The following is a 17,810-nucleotide window of genomic DNA, read 5'->3' as shown; positions in this document are numbered from 1 at the left end:
AACCCAGATAAGCACATTGTTTCTCATTATGCAACATGACTTGATTTGCTGTTTTCTGTGGGAGATTTTTTTTTTTTTTTGGATTTTCGAGACAGGGTTTCTCTGTAGTTTTTGGTTCCTGTCCTGGAACTAGCTCTTGTAGACCAGGCTGGCCTCGAACTCACAGAGATCCGCCTGCCTCTGCCTCCCGAGTGCTGGGATTAAAGGCGTGCGCCACCACCGCCCGGCTTCTGTGGGAGATTTTTACAGTTATTGGTGGGTGGTCTCAGGAGCCGTGGGTTGGACCCAGCTAACTACCCATTTTAAATGACAATCTATAGGTCTGCTGAGCTCAGGGTGGAGAACCTTAGGCCTTTCACAGCTTCTGGAGGCTCCCGAGTGGCATCAAAGCGTCGGAACAGAGCCTGGTGACCCGAGTTCCATGTGCTCTGTGCCTCCTTCAGCCACCTACTTGGTGAAGTTCTGTCACTTGGGACATCAGACCATGTGGGTGTTAAGTGTCAAGAAAGTCTGTGAGATGTGACAGTCTGACTTAGAGACAGCAAACACTTGTGACAAGACAGACAAGCACCCACACACCCTCGAGGATTTCAAGTGGATTTTCACATTGATGAAAACTCCATAAGGCCGACTCGGTACTTTGGTGCTTGATGACTGGCGACTTCTCTTTCTAGAAAATTCGGTTGTTTCTTCATTATTGCAGAGGCCTGGCTAGAACGGTCATCACCGGGAGGTTCTGATGCCGCTGCTCCTCTCTTCAGGGATTGAGGAGGAGGCTGACCCAGGGCTTTACAAGGAAATCGCATTATTTATTTGGGTTTGGGTACAGGAAAAGTTAGATCAGTCTTCAACTTGTGACCCCATTCTCTGCTTCTTATATTCCTTCGTACTGAATAACTTCAAAGGGCAGCTGGGCAGAGCCCCGAAGCCACACAGGGAGCAACTTCTCACCTGCTGCCTTAGATCACTGAAGACCCAGCTCGGCTCACATTTCTCCTCAGGACACATGCGGCAGACATGCTGCAACTTGTTTGGAGAGAAAGCCGAGGGGCAGGGAGTCGAAGAGAGCTGTGTGGGCTGGGGCAGGCTTTAAATATAACCAAGGGCTATGCTTTTAGATGAAAAGCAAAGGAGGTTGGGCTTCAGGGCATGGGTCGCTTCCTAAAAATAAAGTCGCTGAACTTTGAGAGAACTTTGGGATTAGCATTGTCAACCGGAGTAGCTGCCAATGGAGAGAAATTCGAAACTGTTTACCATTTGGGCCCAAAATGGAGCATTGATCCAGTTGTGACTGATTCAAATGACAAGTGTGGTTTTGCAAGGCCAGCCTGGGAGGTAAGGATGGAGAAGCTTTTGTAGCCCACCTGCTTACTCAGATCTTGGCCTTGGTGATATTCTGCAAGTCCCGAGTTTAGCAATTTCTGCCAGCCGCCACAGACCCTACTGTATTATTATTCCTTCACCTCATTCCCAGCTGCCTTTTGTTTGATAATTAAAACACTGAAAAATCTGAAAAACAGAAAAATACAAAAGGCTTAACAGCAAACATCTACACATCTATTACCCATAGTCAATATATATCTGTTTATTATATTTGATACTCATCTTTTACTTACATGCATGTGTGTATATGTACTACATACACTCGAGTGCAGGAATCATGGAGGCCAGAAGAAGAGTCCGACCCCTGGGACTAAAGTTATAGGTGCTTGATAGCTGCCTGCCTTAGATACTGGGAACTGAACTCTGGTCCTCTGTAAGAACAGTGTGTGCTCTGAACCTCTGGGCTGTTGCTCCAGCCTCTCATCTTCTATTTTTAAGACAAAAAGTTGAGCCAGGTATGATACACATCTGTAATGGTAATCTACACCTGTAATGTCAGGTCTCAACAGGTTAAGGCTGGAGGAACACGAATTTCTCACCAACTTGGGTTATATTGCAAGACCCTATCAAAAAAAACCCCATAAAAAACAAAAAACAAACAAACAAAAACCCAAAAAATAAACAAACAAACAAAAAAACAAACCACAGCAAAACTATAAGAATAAATTCCATAAAGTGAACTATCTTTTCCTGCAGTATCACTTCTCGTCCTTCCCAGAGAGGACAGTGTCATAGACTCGGTGCAACGCTAACAGGCATGTTCAATCTTTTGACATTGAAATACAACATTGTTATCCACAAAACTTATACTCTGGCATTACAAAAGTAAACAAAGATTGCAAAACCAGTCTCAGAATATCTTGAAGTAAGTTCAAAATTTTGTGTTGGGCTGCACGCTGGTTGCATATGGCCCATGGGCTGTAGGTTGGACACATGTCTGGCATATTTAAATGCATCCATAAAAGTACATGATATTATTTTTTAAATTTAATTGGATGTTACATCATGATCATGAAATTAAAATCAGTATTATAAAGTAACATCCTGGGGATGCAGAGCTGGGGAGTGGAGACAAGCAGACCCTGACTGGGAGCTGTTTGGCCAGCAGCCTAGTGGAAATGGTGAGCTTCAGGTTCCGTGAGAGACCCTGCCTCAAAGGTATAAGGGATGGAGGGTGACAGGGAGAGACTACACTCAGCTCTTGCAGCTCCTTCCTCTCAGTTACGACAGTTAGGTAGATTTTCCATGAACTTGTGTACCTAACACAAGAGAAACGACGAAAGTTGATAATTTGTTTCTTGTTCTCTGGCATAATAGACCTTTTTCTGTTTTTGCTTTGTCATGTTGCCTGGGCCCGGTTAGAAATTATTATGAGCATTTAGGCTTGTTTCCAGCACTGACAGGAATGCTTCTGCACTGTGCTTGTAATATTTGCTGGGGACCTTGGTATGTTGTTTGTAGGATTTGCTGTAGATACCGCTTAGCGTAATAAGGAAATCCCTGTGTATTCACGGTTGGCAAGCAGTTTTTATTTGTTGTTATGAGTAAGTCATGGATTTGACTGGAAGCTTTTCTGCATTCCTTGAGTCAGATTCTCGTCTTTTTTTTTTTTTTTTAAAACATTGTTTGGTCTGCTAACAGTAGGGCCTTCCTTATGCTTCTAGAACTAATTCCACTTACTTTTCTGCTTCTGAAAGATTGATATATTTGGTCAATCAGCAATTCATTTAGGTATTTTGCGTCTATGTTTAATTTTGTGTATTTTCATCTTCCTGTGGGCACTACTCTCATCTGTTCTGAGGTTGAGATACTGATTTTTCCTTCCCTTCCTTCTCCCCCTCCTCTAGTTCTCCCTCCTTCAGCAGGGTCTTACTATGTAGTCCAGGCTAGCTTAAAACTTGTTATACAGCCCAGGCTTGCTCTGAACTTGTGGCAATCCTCTTTGCCTCCCCTTATACTGTCCTTTCCAGAGTTTAGTTTCGGGTTTTGATTTCATGTCCTTACTCCAGCTGCTCAGAAGTGGATCTGCATCCTAGAGGACATCCGGACATTGGCCACTTTTAGGTCCTGATGTGGTTGTTCTCTGGCCTCACCCTGCAGCTGGTGACTTGGTATCAGGTGACTGATGGAGCTCCATTGGCAGATCCCTAAGGTCCCCTTTCTCTGGTCATTGCTGTGTGCATTCCAGCTGCTCCACCTCTGGATCTGCATCTCCTAGCCTGGCTGCCTTCACTGCTTTGTGTTAGAACTTCCCTGACTTGTCCAGCTCCTCCAGCCCAGTGCGGGATTCTTCTCCTTGGTTCTTCATGGCTTGTTTTCACGCCTCATAGTTCCACACGGTGCCGGGGATAACTACCATAGGCCTTGCGTACTTACAGAGTAGTTCTGAATTTTAATTTGGATGGACCAGCATCTCCTTTGGAGGAATGGTGACTATTTGATTGTGAGCCATGCAAACCAAGTCCAGAGGGGACAATGTTATTCTGCAGTGGAGGCGGAGCTGTCTTTACCCAGCCTCACATAAAGGCTTGGATATACTGTACTCCATCCCTGGATCCACATGGATGTCTCATGAAATTGTCTTTTAATCTCCTAACACATATGGTAGTGTCTGCCCATGCACACTCAAACACATGTACATGTACACACACACATACACACACACACAAATAAATAAATAATAAAAAAGTGAAGAACAAAATAAAACAAAACACAAAACCTCACTTCCTTAACATTACAGTGCTCCATGTAATTCAACACCATGGCTGTAATAAAAGGACCCTATAAAACAAATGCTTTCATCATAACGAAGAATTCAATAATATAAAAACACTTACGATATGAAACTAATAAACTTTCAGCTTAAGAACTAGAGATCCTGCGGTTGAGTTGATGACTCAGTGGGTAAAGTACTTGGTGCACAATATAAGAACCTGTAGTAAGATCCCCTGGGCCTGTATAAAAAAGTTGGGCGCAGTGGTACTTGTTTGTAATGCTGTACTTTGGGGGGGGGGAGGCAGAGAGAGGTGGACCCCCTGAGGCTTACTGTCCAGCCAGTCTGGCTACGATGGCGAGCTCCAGGTTCAGTGAGAGACTTTGTCCCAAAAATAAGGTAGGGAGTGGCAGTGGAAGACATGTGTAGTCAGCCTCTGGTTTCTGCACACACACACACACACACACACACACACACACACACATGGGTGAGTACACTGGTACACTCATCATACACAGACTTACACAGAGAGCACGCAGAATTGCTGTTGGTATAGAATTTCCAAATGCTGGCTGCCAGTGGTTCTCACACGCGAGGCTCCAGCTAGTCACCTTAGTCACAGTACGCCAGGTTCACACGTGAGGCTCCAGCTGGTCACTTTAGTCACAGTACGCCAGGCTCCAGGTTCAGATTTGCAGTTCCTAGTAACCAGGACTGTGTGTTTCCAGAGTTCCCCAGGACTGTGTGTTTCCCGAGTTCCCCAGGACTGTGTGATTCCATAGTTCCCCAGGACTGTGTGTTTCCAGAGTGAGTTCCCCAGGACTGTGTGTTTCCAGAGTGAGTTCTCCAGGACTGTGTGTTTCCAGAGTGAGTTCCCCAGGACTGTGTGTTTCCAGAGTGAGTTCTCCAGGACTGTGTGATTCCAGAGTGAGTTCCCCAGGACTGTGTGTTTCCAGAGTTCTCCAGGAGTATTGTTGCGCACTGTAGAGTGCTGTACCCCAGGAAAACCACTCTTGCTTCCAAGAGATCATCCCTACCTGGTTTGTTGATGTTCCCTCATAGAATGGTCATAACGAGGCCACTGAACCCTCAGCTGAGGGTCCAGCCACCCCTCCCATCTATTTGCAACTGAAATATCTTCTTCAAAAATTTACTGCAGAAGGGCAGTTTTGGAGACATTTATTCTAATGTATGGAACATTCTTTTTCTTCTAATAGGATTTCATTTTTGAAATTTTCCTTTTTGTATGTGTAGTGTGCGTGTGTGTGGATGTATTCATGGCTAAAAATCAAAGTTGAATGCTTTCCTCTCTTGCACCCCACCTTATTGTTTTGAGGCTGTCTTCCATTGAAGCTGGGGAGCTTACCAGTTTGGCAAGACTAGTTGACTATAAGACCCAGGGCATACTCCTGCTTCTGCCGCCGCAATACTGAGGTCATAGCACCATGCCCGATATTTTAATATGGGTTCGAGGAATCTGAACTCAGTTCTATACCCTTGCATGGCATGTGCATTGCCAACTGAGCCATCTTCCCCAGTCTGATGTTTTAACTAGTGCTTTTTAAAAATTGCCTTCTTCCTTACCCTTATTATCAAAATTTGGGGAAAAAAAAACAATCCACATCTCTTTTCCATTCTAATCCATCTATGTTTCCCTAGAGACAGTGAGTAGAATGTTGGGTGAGTTCAGCCCTTGGCCTTTTCCTGGGTGCCAGCTCCTGCAAGCTGTGTCATGCGGCCTGCCTGAGACCGGAAGCTATTTGCAGGATACCTTGGGCAGAAGGAGGAACAGATGTCATTCTCAAATGTTAGACTAAAACGTACTCCTAATTGAAAGCATTAAGAAAATGTGTATATGCCAGTGCCCAGGGGCTGATCACTGTCAAATGCACCCAGTGGAAAGCCGGGTCCACTCTCCTGACTGCCTCTGCTCGCTTGGGTGGAGCCCATTCAGCCCTGTGACATTCGGTAAACAACAGTGCCCTGGCAAACACTTGGAGCCCAGCATCTCAGCTCCAGCCACCAATTTTGCTTAGTCAGGAACATGTTGACGAATTGGCACCCTTAACTCTAGAAGTGCAGAGCTTTTGAATTTGATTTTTAGAAGTCTCATACAGGAGTGGCTCTTGGGGACCGCTTTAGAACTAGCAGCTACTGTACTGAAACACTCACAGTTATCTGGCCAAGGTTAGCTGATGTAAGTCTGATTATCTACAAAGCTGGTTCTATCTCTAATTTTCTTTTCTCCTCAAGTATTTTGATATTCAAGGACCATTTTTTATTTGTTATGACTAATAGGAATCATACCATAGCAAGACGGGAAAAGCATCTTGTCCTATGGAAGGCTAATAGGTTTCCAGGAGGTTAGATGTTGGTCGTTTGGTTCTTTATAACCCAGTCTCTGGTGAGTCATTGTGCTGGCTCGTTTTATGTCGATGGACACAAGCTGGAGTCATCAGAGAGAAAATGCCTCCATAAGATGGAACTGCCAACAAGCCTGTGAAGGACATTATCTTAATTAGTGATTAATGGAGAAGACCCAGTCCATGTGGGTGGTGCCATTCCTAGGCTAGTGGGTTGAGCAAGCCACGAGGAGCAAGGCAGTAAGCAGCACCCCGCCATGGCCTCCGCACCAGCTCCTGCCTCCAGGTTCCTGCTCTTTGAGTTCCTGTCCTGACTGCCTTCAATGGTGAATAGTGATCTGAAAGTGTAAGTCAAGTAAACCTTTTCCTCCCCAATTTGCTTTTGGTCATGGTGTTTCATCGCAGCAATAGAAACCCTAACTAAGACATGTGTCTCTCACCTCTTTTGGAATTGTTTAGTAGACAGAATTGACATGCCACTGACTTGAGCAGGAAGTTTGTTAGTGTGAACTCAAGGTGAAGAGTTGAAGCAGACTATTAATAAAAGGGCAACAGAAAAATGAATTCCAACCAATACTAAAGGGTCGGATGGGAACTTGCCAGAAACCTGTGATGTTACATAATGCAGTTCAAGTCAGTGACCTCAGTTCTCCCAAGGGACCTCACCTGTGTTCAGATCCACTACCCCTGCCCGTGCCCAGCTAGCTTTGTAACTCTGCCTGACCACATGTCTGGTGATCCAGAGTCCAGACATCCCAGCAGATAGGGGACAAAGAACTTGCTGTTTGTTGCGTGTTTCCCAGTATGAAGTTAGGGGTGGTATAACATTCACTGGAGTTTGTCTAGATTAGCAGGCACATAACCAGTCAACAACCTTGTTGCCATTGTTCTTCTGTGTAAAAAGAATGAGTTGGGTTGACTATTAAAACTCTCTGGAAGCTCCGACAGCCTGTGAGAGTGTGAAAGAGATCTTTTCCTGGGGATTAGGGACTGTTTTTGATCAAATCCTGGCAGAAGTATTTAAACATAAAATTTTTAAATTAAATTTAAGGGCCAGCGAGATGCTCAGTGGGTAAAGCATCTGCTGTCCAAGTTTGAAGACTCAAGGTTAGGTCGCCAGCCTGCACACACAAGGAGGTGTCATCAGCTTTTGTAGTACTGTCCCTACCTCCAGCACAGAAGGCTGGGGTCAGAAGAGTTTTCTGGAGTGTGCTGGCACCAGCCTAGCAAAAATGATAACTTCTAGGCTCTGTGAAGAGATTGCCTACACCCACATATAAGGCCGAAAGCAATTGGGAAAGATATTCCAATGTAACCCTCTGTTATTTATTTATTTATTTGGGGTTGGGATGATTTTAAGACAGTGTTTCTTTGTGTACCCTTGACTGTTGTAGAACTAGCTCTGTAGACCAAGTTGGCTTCAAACTCACAGAGGTCCGCCTGCTTCTGCCTCCCTGGTGCTGGGATTAAAGGTGTGCACCACAGTCACTCTTATAAAGGAAAACATTTAATTGGATCTGGTTTATTGCTCAGAGGTTTAGTCCGTTACTGCCGTGGTGGGAAGAATGGGGGCATGCAGGCAGATATGGTGGTGGAGTTCTCTTTCCAGATTAACAGGCAAAAGGAAGAGAGAGAGGGAGACCCTGGGCCTGGCTTGAACATCTGAAACCCCCAAGAGCATGCCCAGTGACACACTTTCTCCAACGAGGCCACTCCTACTTCATCAAGGCTGCACCACGGGGCCATTCATTCAAGTCACCACAGGATACTTTTTCACTTTTAAAAAAATCTGTGGTGTACTATGGGAAGGTAGTTATGATATAGTGCTTGAGAATAATGTTTTTGTCGCCAACTCGCTTGGGTTTGAATCCTAACTTCCATTTCCTAACAATTGTTTAATCTTTGTTAAGCCACTTAACCTTTGCATTTGTTCCTTTATCCACAAAATGGGCATAATAAAATATCTACTAAAAACACTTTCTGGGAATTAAGTTTGATACACACACACACACACACACACACACACACACATGAAAAGTACCTGTCACATAGGTGGCCACTAACAGGTACTGGCTGTCACCACCACCACCATCATCATGACTTTCTCAGCCACTGTTAACCCTTTGGAAGAACGAGTGCTTTTCTTCAAAACCCTGTCTTCTGTTGTCTTCTGCAGCAAGCTGTGTTCCGCCATGCCAGAATGGAGGGATGTGTCTCCGGCCTCAGCTCTGTGTGTGTAAGCCAGGGACAAAGGGCAAAGCCTGCGAGACCACAACTTCTCAGGACACCGTGTCACCCGTCTTTGGAGGACAGAATCCCGGGTCCTCTTGGATCCCTCCTGAGCAAGCAGCAAAGCATGCCTCAACCACTAAGGCCGACACTCTACCAAGGGTCAGTCCGGTGGCTCAGATGACCCTGACCCTCAAGCCGAAGCCTTCCGTGGGACTCTCCCAGCAGATCCATTCTCAGTGAGTGTTTTCGACTTGCGTCTAGCCCAGATGCACATTCTCTCCTGAGCACAGCCTCTCCTGAGCACGCTGCTTTAGCCCGCTCTCCTTGGCGCAGTCGCAGAGCTCTCACTGCTTTAGCCCGCTCTCCTTGGCGCAGTCGCAGAGCTCTCGGCCAGTAATAGCCTTTCTTCTTCTCAAGAGTTTCCATGCAAGCAAGGTTCATGTACCACGTCTCGTAAAGATACTTGGTTTGATGTGTGACTTGGTTTGATGTGTCCCCTCAGTGTAAACCATAGTGGGGCTAGGATTATAGGGATCAGGGTTGGAAGGGACTGATAAGCAGAGTTGTAGATTTAAGGATTCTTTCTCTGGGTGCGGGGGCGGGGTCCAGAGAGACAGCTTGTCAGTTAAGAGCACTGGTTCTCTGCCAGAGGACTTAGGTTGAATTCCCTGCATCCACATGTTGGCTCATAACTAACTCTCGGGTAACTCTGGTTCCAGGGCATCTGATGCCGTCTTCCGGCCTCTGCAGGACCTGGGTATGCAAGTGTTACACAGGCATGTGAGCAGGCAAAATACCCATAACACATGAGATAAAATAGCTTAAAAAAAAAAAGAACTTCAAAATAATTCTTTTATGGGGTGGGGGTGGTTCAGAGTCCTGAAACAGTAACTTAGAAGGAGAAACATGCAGGTATAATGGGAGAGGTAAGGGTTTAGCTTTGCGGAGGAGAGAGACCTATTGGGAGGTAACTCTCAGCTTCACATTAAGTGTACCCATTCTGAGCACCACACAATGTCTGCCTCACTTGCCATGCAAACCCAGTTTTGGTGAATGACGTTGCTTTCTATTTATGGGAACTTTGTTATTCTATTTCTTCTTACTCTTCGGGGAGCACTGAGCACAGTGTCAACTCAGGGATAAGAAAAATCGCCCTTGACCTCCTGTGACTTTTGTGGCAAACAGCCCGCAGAGGGACCTTGTCTAACTGTCTCCTCTTAAAGAGCAGCTCCATGTGGATAATGAGTTGCTGAAGTTGCTGCAAGGATCTCTTGTCATTCGTGTGGGGTGTCGAGTACAGGAAGCCCCCAACTTAAAGAGAGACTTGACCCCAGTTCATTTGTAAGTCACCTGCTTGGAATTTGGAAGGCATTTCCCCCCGTGGAAACAGCACTTCCACAGGGTTAGTGTTCAGTTAGCCCACGGAGGTCATTTGATCTGTTGAAAAGCCCCACCATCCTCGTTCATGCTTCTCATTTGAGTGGGCCACCTACTGTTTGTGCAGACTTAGTCTCTTCTCTCCCAAACCTCTCTCTTGGTTTTTCTTAGTTTTCTCCACATCTCTTCTTGTAATCTAATCCTTTATATGACTACATTAAATATTCTGTCACGGACTAGGTGGAAACCTGGTGGCTCTGATAACACATTTTATATCTCATGGTGAGGAGCAAGCAATGATTCCTCAGAGGCTCCTGCGCGCCAGGTACTAGTTTAGAAATTGCATGCAGGTCAGCACTTTGTAACTTGCAGCGAGTCTGCACTGAATCCTGGAGATTAATCTTGTTTTTACAGATGAGCAAAGCCAGCTATAGAGTGATTGCCTTGTTGACAGTCACACAGTTAATGGGTAAGTTGTCCCATTAGAGCTTGAACAGAGGTAGTCACGTCCATCCTTAAGGAAGGGCCTAATTTGTGAAGGAAGGGCCTGGCAAACACTTTCTGTGAAGGACGAGATAGTGAACTATTTTGTGCTCTGTGGGACAGGTGGTTTCTGTGGTCAGTTGCAACATACTGCAGCCCCACAACAGCGTGGACCATTGGTGACATTTATTTCATTCCCAGATCCCTTTAGTTGTGGAATTGAAATTTGATTTCAAGTCACAAAATATTACTCTTATTTAGATTTCTTTCTCAAGCATGTTTATCAATCCTGTGTGTGTGTGTGTGTGTGTGCTAAATGTGTTATATATGCACCTGTGCAGACCATTGGTCAATTGGTCAATATCAGGTATCTTTCTCTATTGCTAGTCCTCCCATTTCCCCCAGACCAGGCTGGCCTTGAATTCACAGAGATACACTTGCCTTGGCCTCCCCAGTGTTGGGATTAAAGGCATATACCACCAGATCCAATATATATATAATTTGGCTAGACTGGCTGGCCAGAGAGCCCTGGGCTGCTGTCCCAAACCCAGCTTTAGGACTGTGGAGTGCTGCCATGTGTGGTTTTGATGTGGGTGCTGGGATACTCCGGCCCTTAGGCTTGGACATAAGCACCTCACCAAATGAGTCACCTCCCAGTCATTTTCTCAGAACTTTTGTTTGCTTTATTTATCTTTTAAAGATGTTTACAGTTTTAATTATTTTAGAATTTCATATACATATATGATGAAATAAGATCATATCCATCATCCATTTTCTCCTGAATCCCTTCTTCCCCAACTCCTTGTCCCCCAAGATGCCTCCATCTCAATCTCATCTTCTCCTCCTCTTTCTTCTTCCTCTTCCTCCCCTCTTCTTCTTTTTCAGATAAATGTGCTAAGTCCATTAGTGCTGCCCTTATGTGCATAGGTGGGGAGCCCAATAGAACTGAGCCTAGCTAGAGTGGCCACCTCCTCACCTTTCTTCAGGGGCTCTTAGCTGCCAGGAGCTCCTTGGTGAGGGGTGGGGCCATGAGACCGCCCCAGCCCAGGGTGGATTATTGCTGGCTTGCTCTTGTGCACATCACACCCAGAAGACAGCATTTCCCAGCAGCCCACCCCATCCTCCAGCTCTCAAGTTCTTTCCACCTCCTCTTCTTCCATGGCCCTAGTGCTAAGTGGGGAGGTTAATCAAGATGTCTCATATACGGCTGAACCCCCACAGTCTCTTATTTTCAGCCCTCTTATTAGTTATGAATATCTTCATTGACCGCTGATGGCTATCCACTGGGAAAAGAAGGCTTTCTGATACAGGCTGAGAACATCCCAGGTCTGTGGATAGGAGCATAAATGTTTAGAAGGCAATTTGACAGCCGTTTAAAACATAGAATGGTCATTCTTGCGCAAAAACAGGCCGTGGCCTGGATGAGCTTGCTCACCTCTCCGGAGGCTAATGGTGACTATTTTAGTGCTAGGACACAGATGTGACTGTGTGTCCCTGGAATGATTTATATCATGCTTAGACATCTCCCTTCTAGCATCGCTCTGATCTGAAGAACAAAAAATAGTTCTGCCTTAAATTCTGCTTTGGCGATCAGGAGTCAGATTACCGTGTGTTGTTCTGACTTTTTTTCTAGCCCTATTACTTATGTAAACTGTGAAGTGAATTACAAGAAATGTTACTCGACTTGACTGCCACCTGCCACCATTTGACTGTGATTACACGAGTGGATTTTTTGCAAATATCGTTTGCCAGAGAAAGCTAAGGGAGCAACTTTAAAAACTCCTCCCTTCTTTAGGTGTGAGCATTGTAATTTAGCCAAGGATGTTATGAGGGAAATGAGAAGGCTGTTCTGTTCTTGGGGACACTGGGATCTTTGGGGGACGCTGAGAAAAATTAGGATAATGGTCAATTCCTGGCTAGAATAGTCTGTGAGGCTAGATCATCTCAGCCAGCAGCTTTGAAGCTGTTTGGATGCAGAACTCGGAGGAAACTGTAACAGAGGCGCTCTGAGAGGCTGGATCTCCTGGGCCACTCATTTTCACCGGTGTCTGGTCCCCTGGCTCTGAAAACACACAAACTTTCAAAAGTAACATACGCATCTGCATTAATACAAATATGGACTGTGTGCTGTACACAAGTCAGCCAAGGATGATTTTTTTTTTGATGTTTGAGCAGATAAAATATATGCCCCCCCATCTTGAAGGTTTATTTCTTTATGTCTGTAACCAAAATTTTTAGGGAGCCTCCCCCAATCAAATCTGACCTCTACCAACCTTGAATGAACTGCTTGTTTTCTGTGGAAACAAAAGCATAACCTCTTTCCCACTGTAACATATATTTGACTTCCATTTTGAAGTTAAGACATTTTTAAAAAATATATAGGTTTCACTTAGCAGTTTCCATAACCCAGTGTCTCTCAGAAGCTAGTGTTTGTTTACCAGGCAATAAAAAAATTCAAAGTCATCAAGACACCATATAGGGTCCAGACTCCCTGTGTATTTTCCTTCTCTATGTTGCTTATTTTTTATTATTTATAAAGTATTTGCTTTTTTCTATGACTGTATGTATCCATTTTCTTTTTTTAAGCATATGCACATTTTTGAACACACTGTAACCTGTTTAGAGGTTTTTCTTCTGCCTGGATCTGTCTTACTGAGCATCTGTAGTGATCTCTGGTGGCATGAGACAGATGAACAGATGTCAGCAGCTCGGCGTGGCTCATCTTAGCACTTGGTGCTGTCATATGGTGCTGGTGGCTGTCATTCTCTCTGTGTGGGTATTATCTGAGAGATCTTGGTCCCCAGGAAGCTGCAAGCTGCATTGACTCTGTGTTCCGAACAACAACAACAACAACTTCTTCTTCTTCTTCTTCTTCTTCTTCTTCTTCTTCTTCTTCTTCTTCTTCTTCTTCTTCTTCTTCTTCTTCTTCTTCTTCTTCTTCTTCTTCTTCCTCTTCCTCTTCCTCTTCCTCTTCCTCTTCCTCTTCCTCTTGCTTTCTCAGGCTTTATGTGCTGGATGCTAGGTGCCATTTGTAACGAGCCTTTTTTTTGTCCCTCCAGTCACCTTCCAAATAATGACACAGAGAGTTATTATTAATTATGAAAGCTCTGCTGATAGCTTAATCTTGTTTCTAACTAGTTCTTATATCTTGAATTAACTCATATCTTTTAATCTGTTCTTTTTAGTGGCTTGGTTACCTTTTCTCTGTACTCTACATTCTTCTTCCTTGCCTTCTGGCTGGCAACTCCGTCTTCTTCTTCCCAGAGCTCTCTCTGCCCCCCAAATCCTGCCTAGCTATTGGCCATTTAGCTTTTTATTACCCAGTTATGGTGACATAGCTTCACAGTGTCCACAAGGCTGCAGCTTCCCATGGGAATTGGCTTCTGTAAAAGCAGAGTTGTTAGGTAAATGGCTCTGGATTCTGCAGCTGCCGCATCCCATCAGAGCCACGCCTTCACGGGATGTGTGCGTGTGGAGTGAGATGCTTTAGTCTGGAAACAAATATAAACACCATAACCTGGGAAAACAGATTGTGTTTACTCCAAATCCCACCTTCAACCTGGAATCTTTCACTGAGTTTTTACAATAGCTTAAGAGAGAAGGTTATAAGTTAAGACAGGTAGGTGGTTTTAGCCTAAGATGCTATATATTGACATTTTTAGCTCTTGGATCTGTGAAGCTGAGGACTTGTCATATATTCTCAAGGAATTACCTAACCATTCTATACAATAGTGGGCAGAGGACAGAAGGGGTGCTGACATCTGCTGTGTGAGTTCTGGGAAGAGAACTCAGGTCCTCTGCAAGAGCAGCCAGTGCTCTTAACCACCGAGCCATCTCTCCAGCCCCTAATGTCTTGTTTTTAACAGGTGAAATAGGTGATTAAGAATCATGAAAAGGATCTACTTGTAGACACAAAGTTGTGTAAAATGCCAAAAGAAACCTTTTGTATCCACTATCTGAAGTATTAAGTCTTGATCACGGGTCCAGTTTTCACTCAGTCCATCTACGTAGAGAGACTTTATCCTCGTGGGAGGGCGGTACACGAGCAAACACGCTCTTTTCAGGAGTTCAGTTTGCAGAGGGCAGAGGACTGATGAATGAGGCTGCAGAGAAATTAAACTTCAGACAGTGTCCTTGGAAAGCTGGAAGGGTTTGAGGTAGGGAGGACTGGTTATTAGACAAAGCCCCAGGGGTGGCGATTAAAGCAAGAACTGTGGGAGGCGAGGGCAGGACCCCTGTGAATACTAATGTGAGGGGCTGGGCAGAGGCCTTTAGGTTGGAGTGTGCCTGGAGTTCGAGGAGAAACTCAGTTTGATAAAACCGTTTTGTTCAAATGGCACAGGCGGGAGGCCCTGTGGGAGCAGGTGCAGCATTAGATTAGATCAGGCAGGCGGCGGTTACAGAGATTGGTTTTTACCTTTGGCTGAGATGACTTTAAGGAATTTGACATTGGATGGGATACCCACAATGCTCCTTAGGGACTTGAAGCAAGAAGCGGTTGTTTCCAGATGGCGGTGTGTTGACAAAATGGAATCAGGGGTGCTCTCTGGAAAAGGCTGTCTGGAAATTAAAAATTCAGTGAATTTGGGCATGCAGAACTGAGGAAGGTGTTTCCAGAGAGGTGATGATTCAAGAGCTTGGTGTACTAGTTATCTTTTCTAACTCAGCAGTCTGAATCACCAAACATGTCTTGATGCACTGTGTGTGTGTGTGTGTGTGTGTGTGTGTGTGTGTAATTCTATAGGTTTAAAGCTGTGAGCTTTGGCTAAGTCTCTTCTGATGTGGCAGACAGGTGATGACCAGGGGCAACCATCACCTGAAGTCATGGCTGATACCAAGGCGATCAATGAGCCGGGAGGACTCATTACTAAGGTCGCTGATAGGAAGTCTCAACTCTGACCCAGGAAGGTTTAGTCCCCTCCCTCGGCCCCCCGTGGCCCTCCAACATGGCTGCTGACTTCTGAGTGACCCTAGAGCTGGAGAGCAGAGGGAAAGTCGGGGTGTCTTTGTAGTCAGTAGTGTTTAATGTGACAACTCTCACGGCTTAGAAATGGGTCATTAGGTCCACATTCATGAGCAGTAGAAGCGGGCATTGCTGAAAGGAGGAAGAGGAAGAATTGTGTACTTATTTAAAAATGACAGTGATGGTTGAAGTCTGTTGTCTTCTTGGCAGAAGTGTAGAATTGTTCAGGCAACAGGCCTCCGTGCATGCCTGTGTGGATTCTCTTGAGGGCAGACTTGAGGTGGGGAGACCTAGCCAGTGCCATTCTCTGGCTGGGGTCCTGGGGGATATAAGTGGTAACTGAGAAATTCATGTATTCATTGTTCTCTGTTCCTGACGGTGGATGTAATCAGCTGCTTCAAGCTCTTGCCTTACTGATTTCCCTGCCGCCGTGGGCTTCCCTGCCACGATGGATCAAAACGACCACTTTCTCCCTGAGTTTCTTTGGCTAGAGAATTTTAACGCAGCAATGATAAAGAAAACTATGAAGGCCACTTTTAGGACATGGGTTGATGTAAGTGAAGAATATCGGCAATACAGATATTAAAAGCTGTGTGAAAACCAGATTATTGAATGACATTTCAATATAACAGTGCCCCTTCCCAAATAGAGAAATAAGCAAATGAAAAAAAAAAACACAATAAAAGCAAAGGTAAGAAAAGTTATAGTTTATAAAAACTTAAGAAACTCATTAACCAGTCACGGTAATTGGACCATACTTCTGTTGTGATTTGAACACACTGCTTATAAAAGAACAAAGATGGGTTATAGGCTAGTCAGGAAAATGTCTATGCTGATTAGAGTCTGAAAGGGTAGGGTTGGATTTGAGGGGGTCTGATGATGGCATTGGAAGAAGATCTTAGCAAAGCATCATCTATGAAGGTGCATGGTGTCTGAGATTTGGACCACAAAGCCCAGTGGATGGAGGGATGGTAGCTTTAGGTCAGCTATGCGGTGATAATTTTCCATTCAGAATGGTGGGTTACACAAGGGTTTCTTACAAAATTCTCTTTATATTTTGGGAATACTTTTGTTACAGACCATATAGAAAAAAAAAGTCAAGAAAATTTTAAATAGGAACAAGATCCTTTGGAAGCTGCCCGTGCCTGGGGCATCTGCAGAATATCAGGACCAAAGGTGACTGCAGCGGACCTGTGATCAGGTGTGACAGTCGTGGCAGTTCAGAGGAAGGGAGTGGACCCAGTCTTACCACTGTGTCAACCTGGGCACCTGGTTGAACTTGGGAAGAGAGCCAGGTGTGGCCCCTGCTTCCAACATGTAAGGAAGAGGGTGCTGGGCTTTTAAATCCTGGTGAGTTTTCCTGATTGCCTTGGTCCGGGAAAGTGTCTGGTACTTGGTTTGAAAAGGAGGGCTTGTGATGGAGCTTTGGGGTAAAGTAGGTGAGACCATACCCTGCACCCTACTAATGACTCAGTCAAGTGGGTGTCAGTAGGACAAGGATGGTTACTTGGTTTGGAGAGACTGCCCAGTGTATTCTGGAAAAGCCAGCACCGTGGTTTGGAGCTTTGTTCTCGCTTTCCCGTGAGGTTTATTTCTGTGCTGTTGATGTTTCTGTTTCTTGGTGCCACATCATAGCCTCTGCATGAACTGAAGAAATGGCCAGACGATACTTCATTGTCCTGTACATGAATATCTGTTGTCACTTCAGATTCCTTCAAGTGTGTGTGTGTGTGTGTGTGTGTGTGTGTGTGTGAGAGAGAGAGAGAGAGAGAGAGAGAGAGAGAGAGAGAGAGAGAGAGAGAGAGAGAGAGAGAGAGAGAGAGTCAGAGTCTGTGTGTGTATACAGGGTTTTTCACTGACCTGGAACTCAATACATAGTCTAGGATGGCTGGTCCTTGAATCCCAGGGATCCTCCTGTTTCCCTGTCAGGGCCCGTCTTTGATTCGCATGTGGACGGGTGTGAATACACACGAGCCATGGCTGTGGCGGTCGCTCCTGAAAGAGCGCCAGTCAACATGGTTCCGCTCTTTTCAGCTCTGGGCTCGCTTTCATCATGTCACAAATGCATTCACGTTTTTCAAAGAAGTTTTTTTTCAACTCTCAGGGCCGCTAAAAAAGGCTTGTCAACAAGCCTGTAAAATACTGATTTTTTTTTAATCCTTGTTATTCATGATGGGTGATACAGGCGCTGGCCATGGGAGCCTGATGCAGAGCTCAAAGGGACATTGTTTATTTGTTAGATCCCTTAGTTGTTTGGGGGAGTGTTGGTACAATGACTGCCGTTTTGCCAAGTGCA

General features: G+C 45.0%; 1 protein-coding gene across 5 annotated transcripts in view; it reads left to right on the top strand.

Annotated features, from left to right (window-relative positions):
• Ltbp1 (latent transforming growth factor beta binding protein 1) overlaps window positions 1–17,810 on the top strand; it is a 390,073-nt gene that overhangs the window by 56,654 nt on the left and 315,609 nt on the right. For all 5 annotated transcript variants that reach the window (XM_057775307.1, XM_057775298.1, XM_057775281.1 and 2 more), the window contains exon 3: window positions 8,636–8,927. In XM_057775307.1, the coding sequence (XP_057631290.1) occupies window positions 8,636–8,927 (292 nt within the window). The remainder of the gene's footprint in view (window positions 1–8,635; window positions 8,928–17,810) is intronic.

Source organism: Chionomys nivalis, chromosome 1 (genome assembly GCF_950005125.1).
Source record: "Chionomys nivalis chromosome 1, mChiNiv1.1, whole genome shotgun sequence".
NCBI classification, from domain to species: Eukaryota; Metazoa; Chordata; class Mammalia; order Rodentia; family Cricetidae; genus Chionomys; species Chionomys nivalis.
The sequence above is the reverse complement of the archived record's forward strand: the minus strand, read 5'-3'. Positions and strand labels throughout refer to the sequence as shown.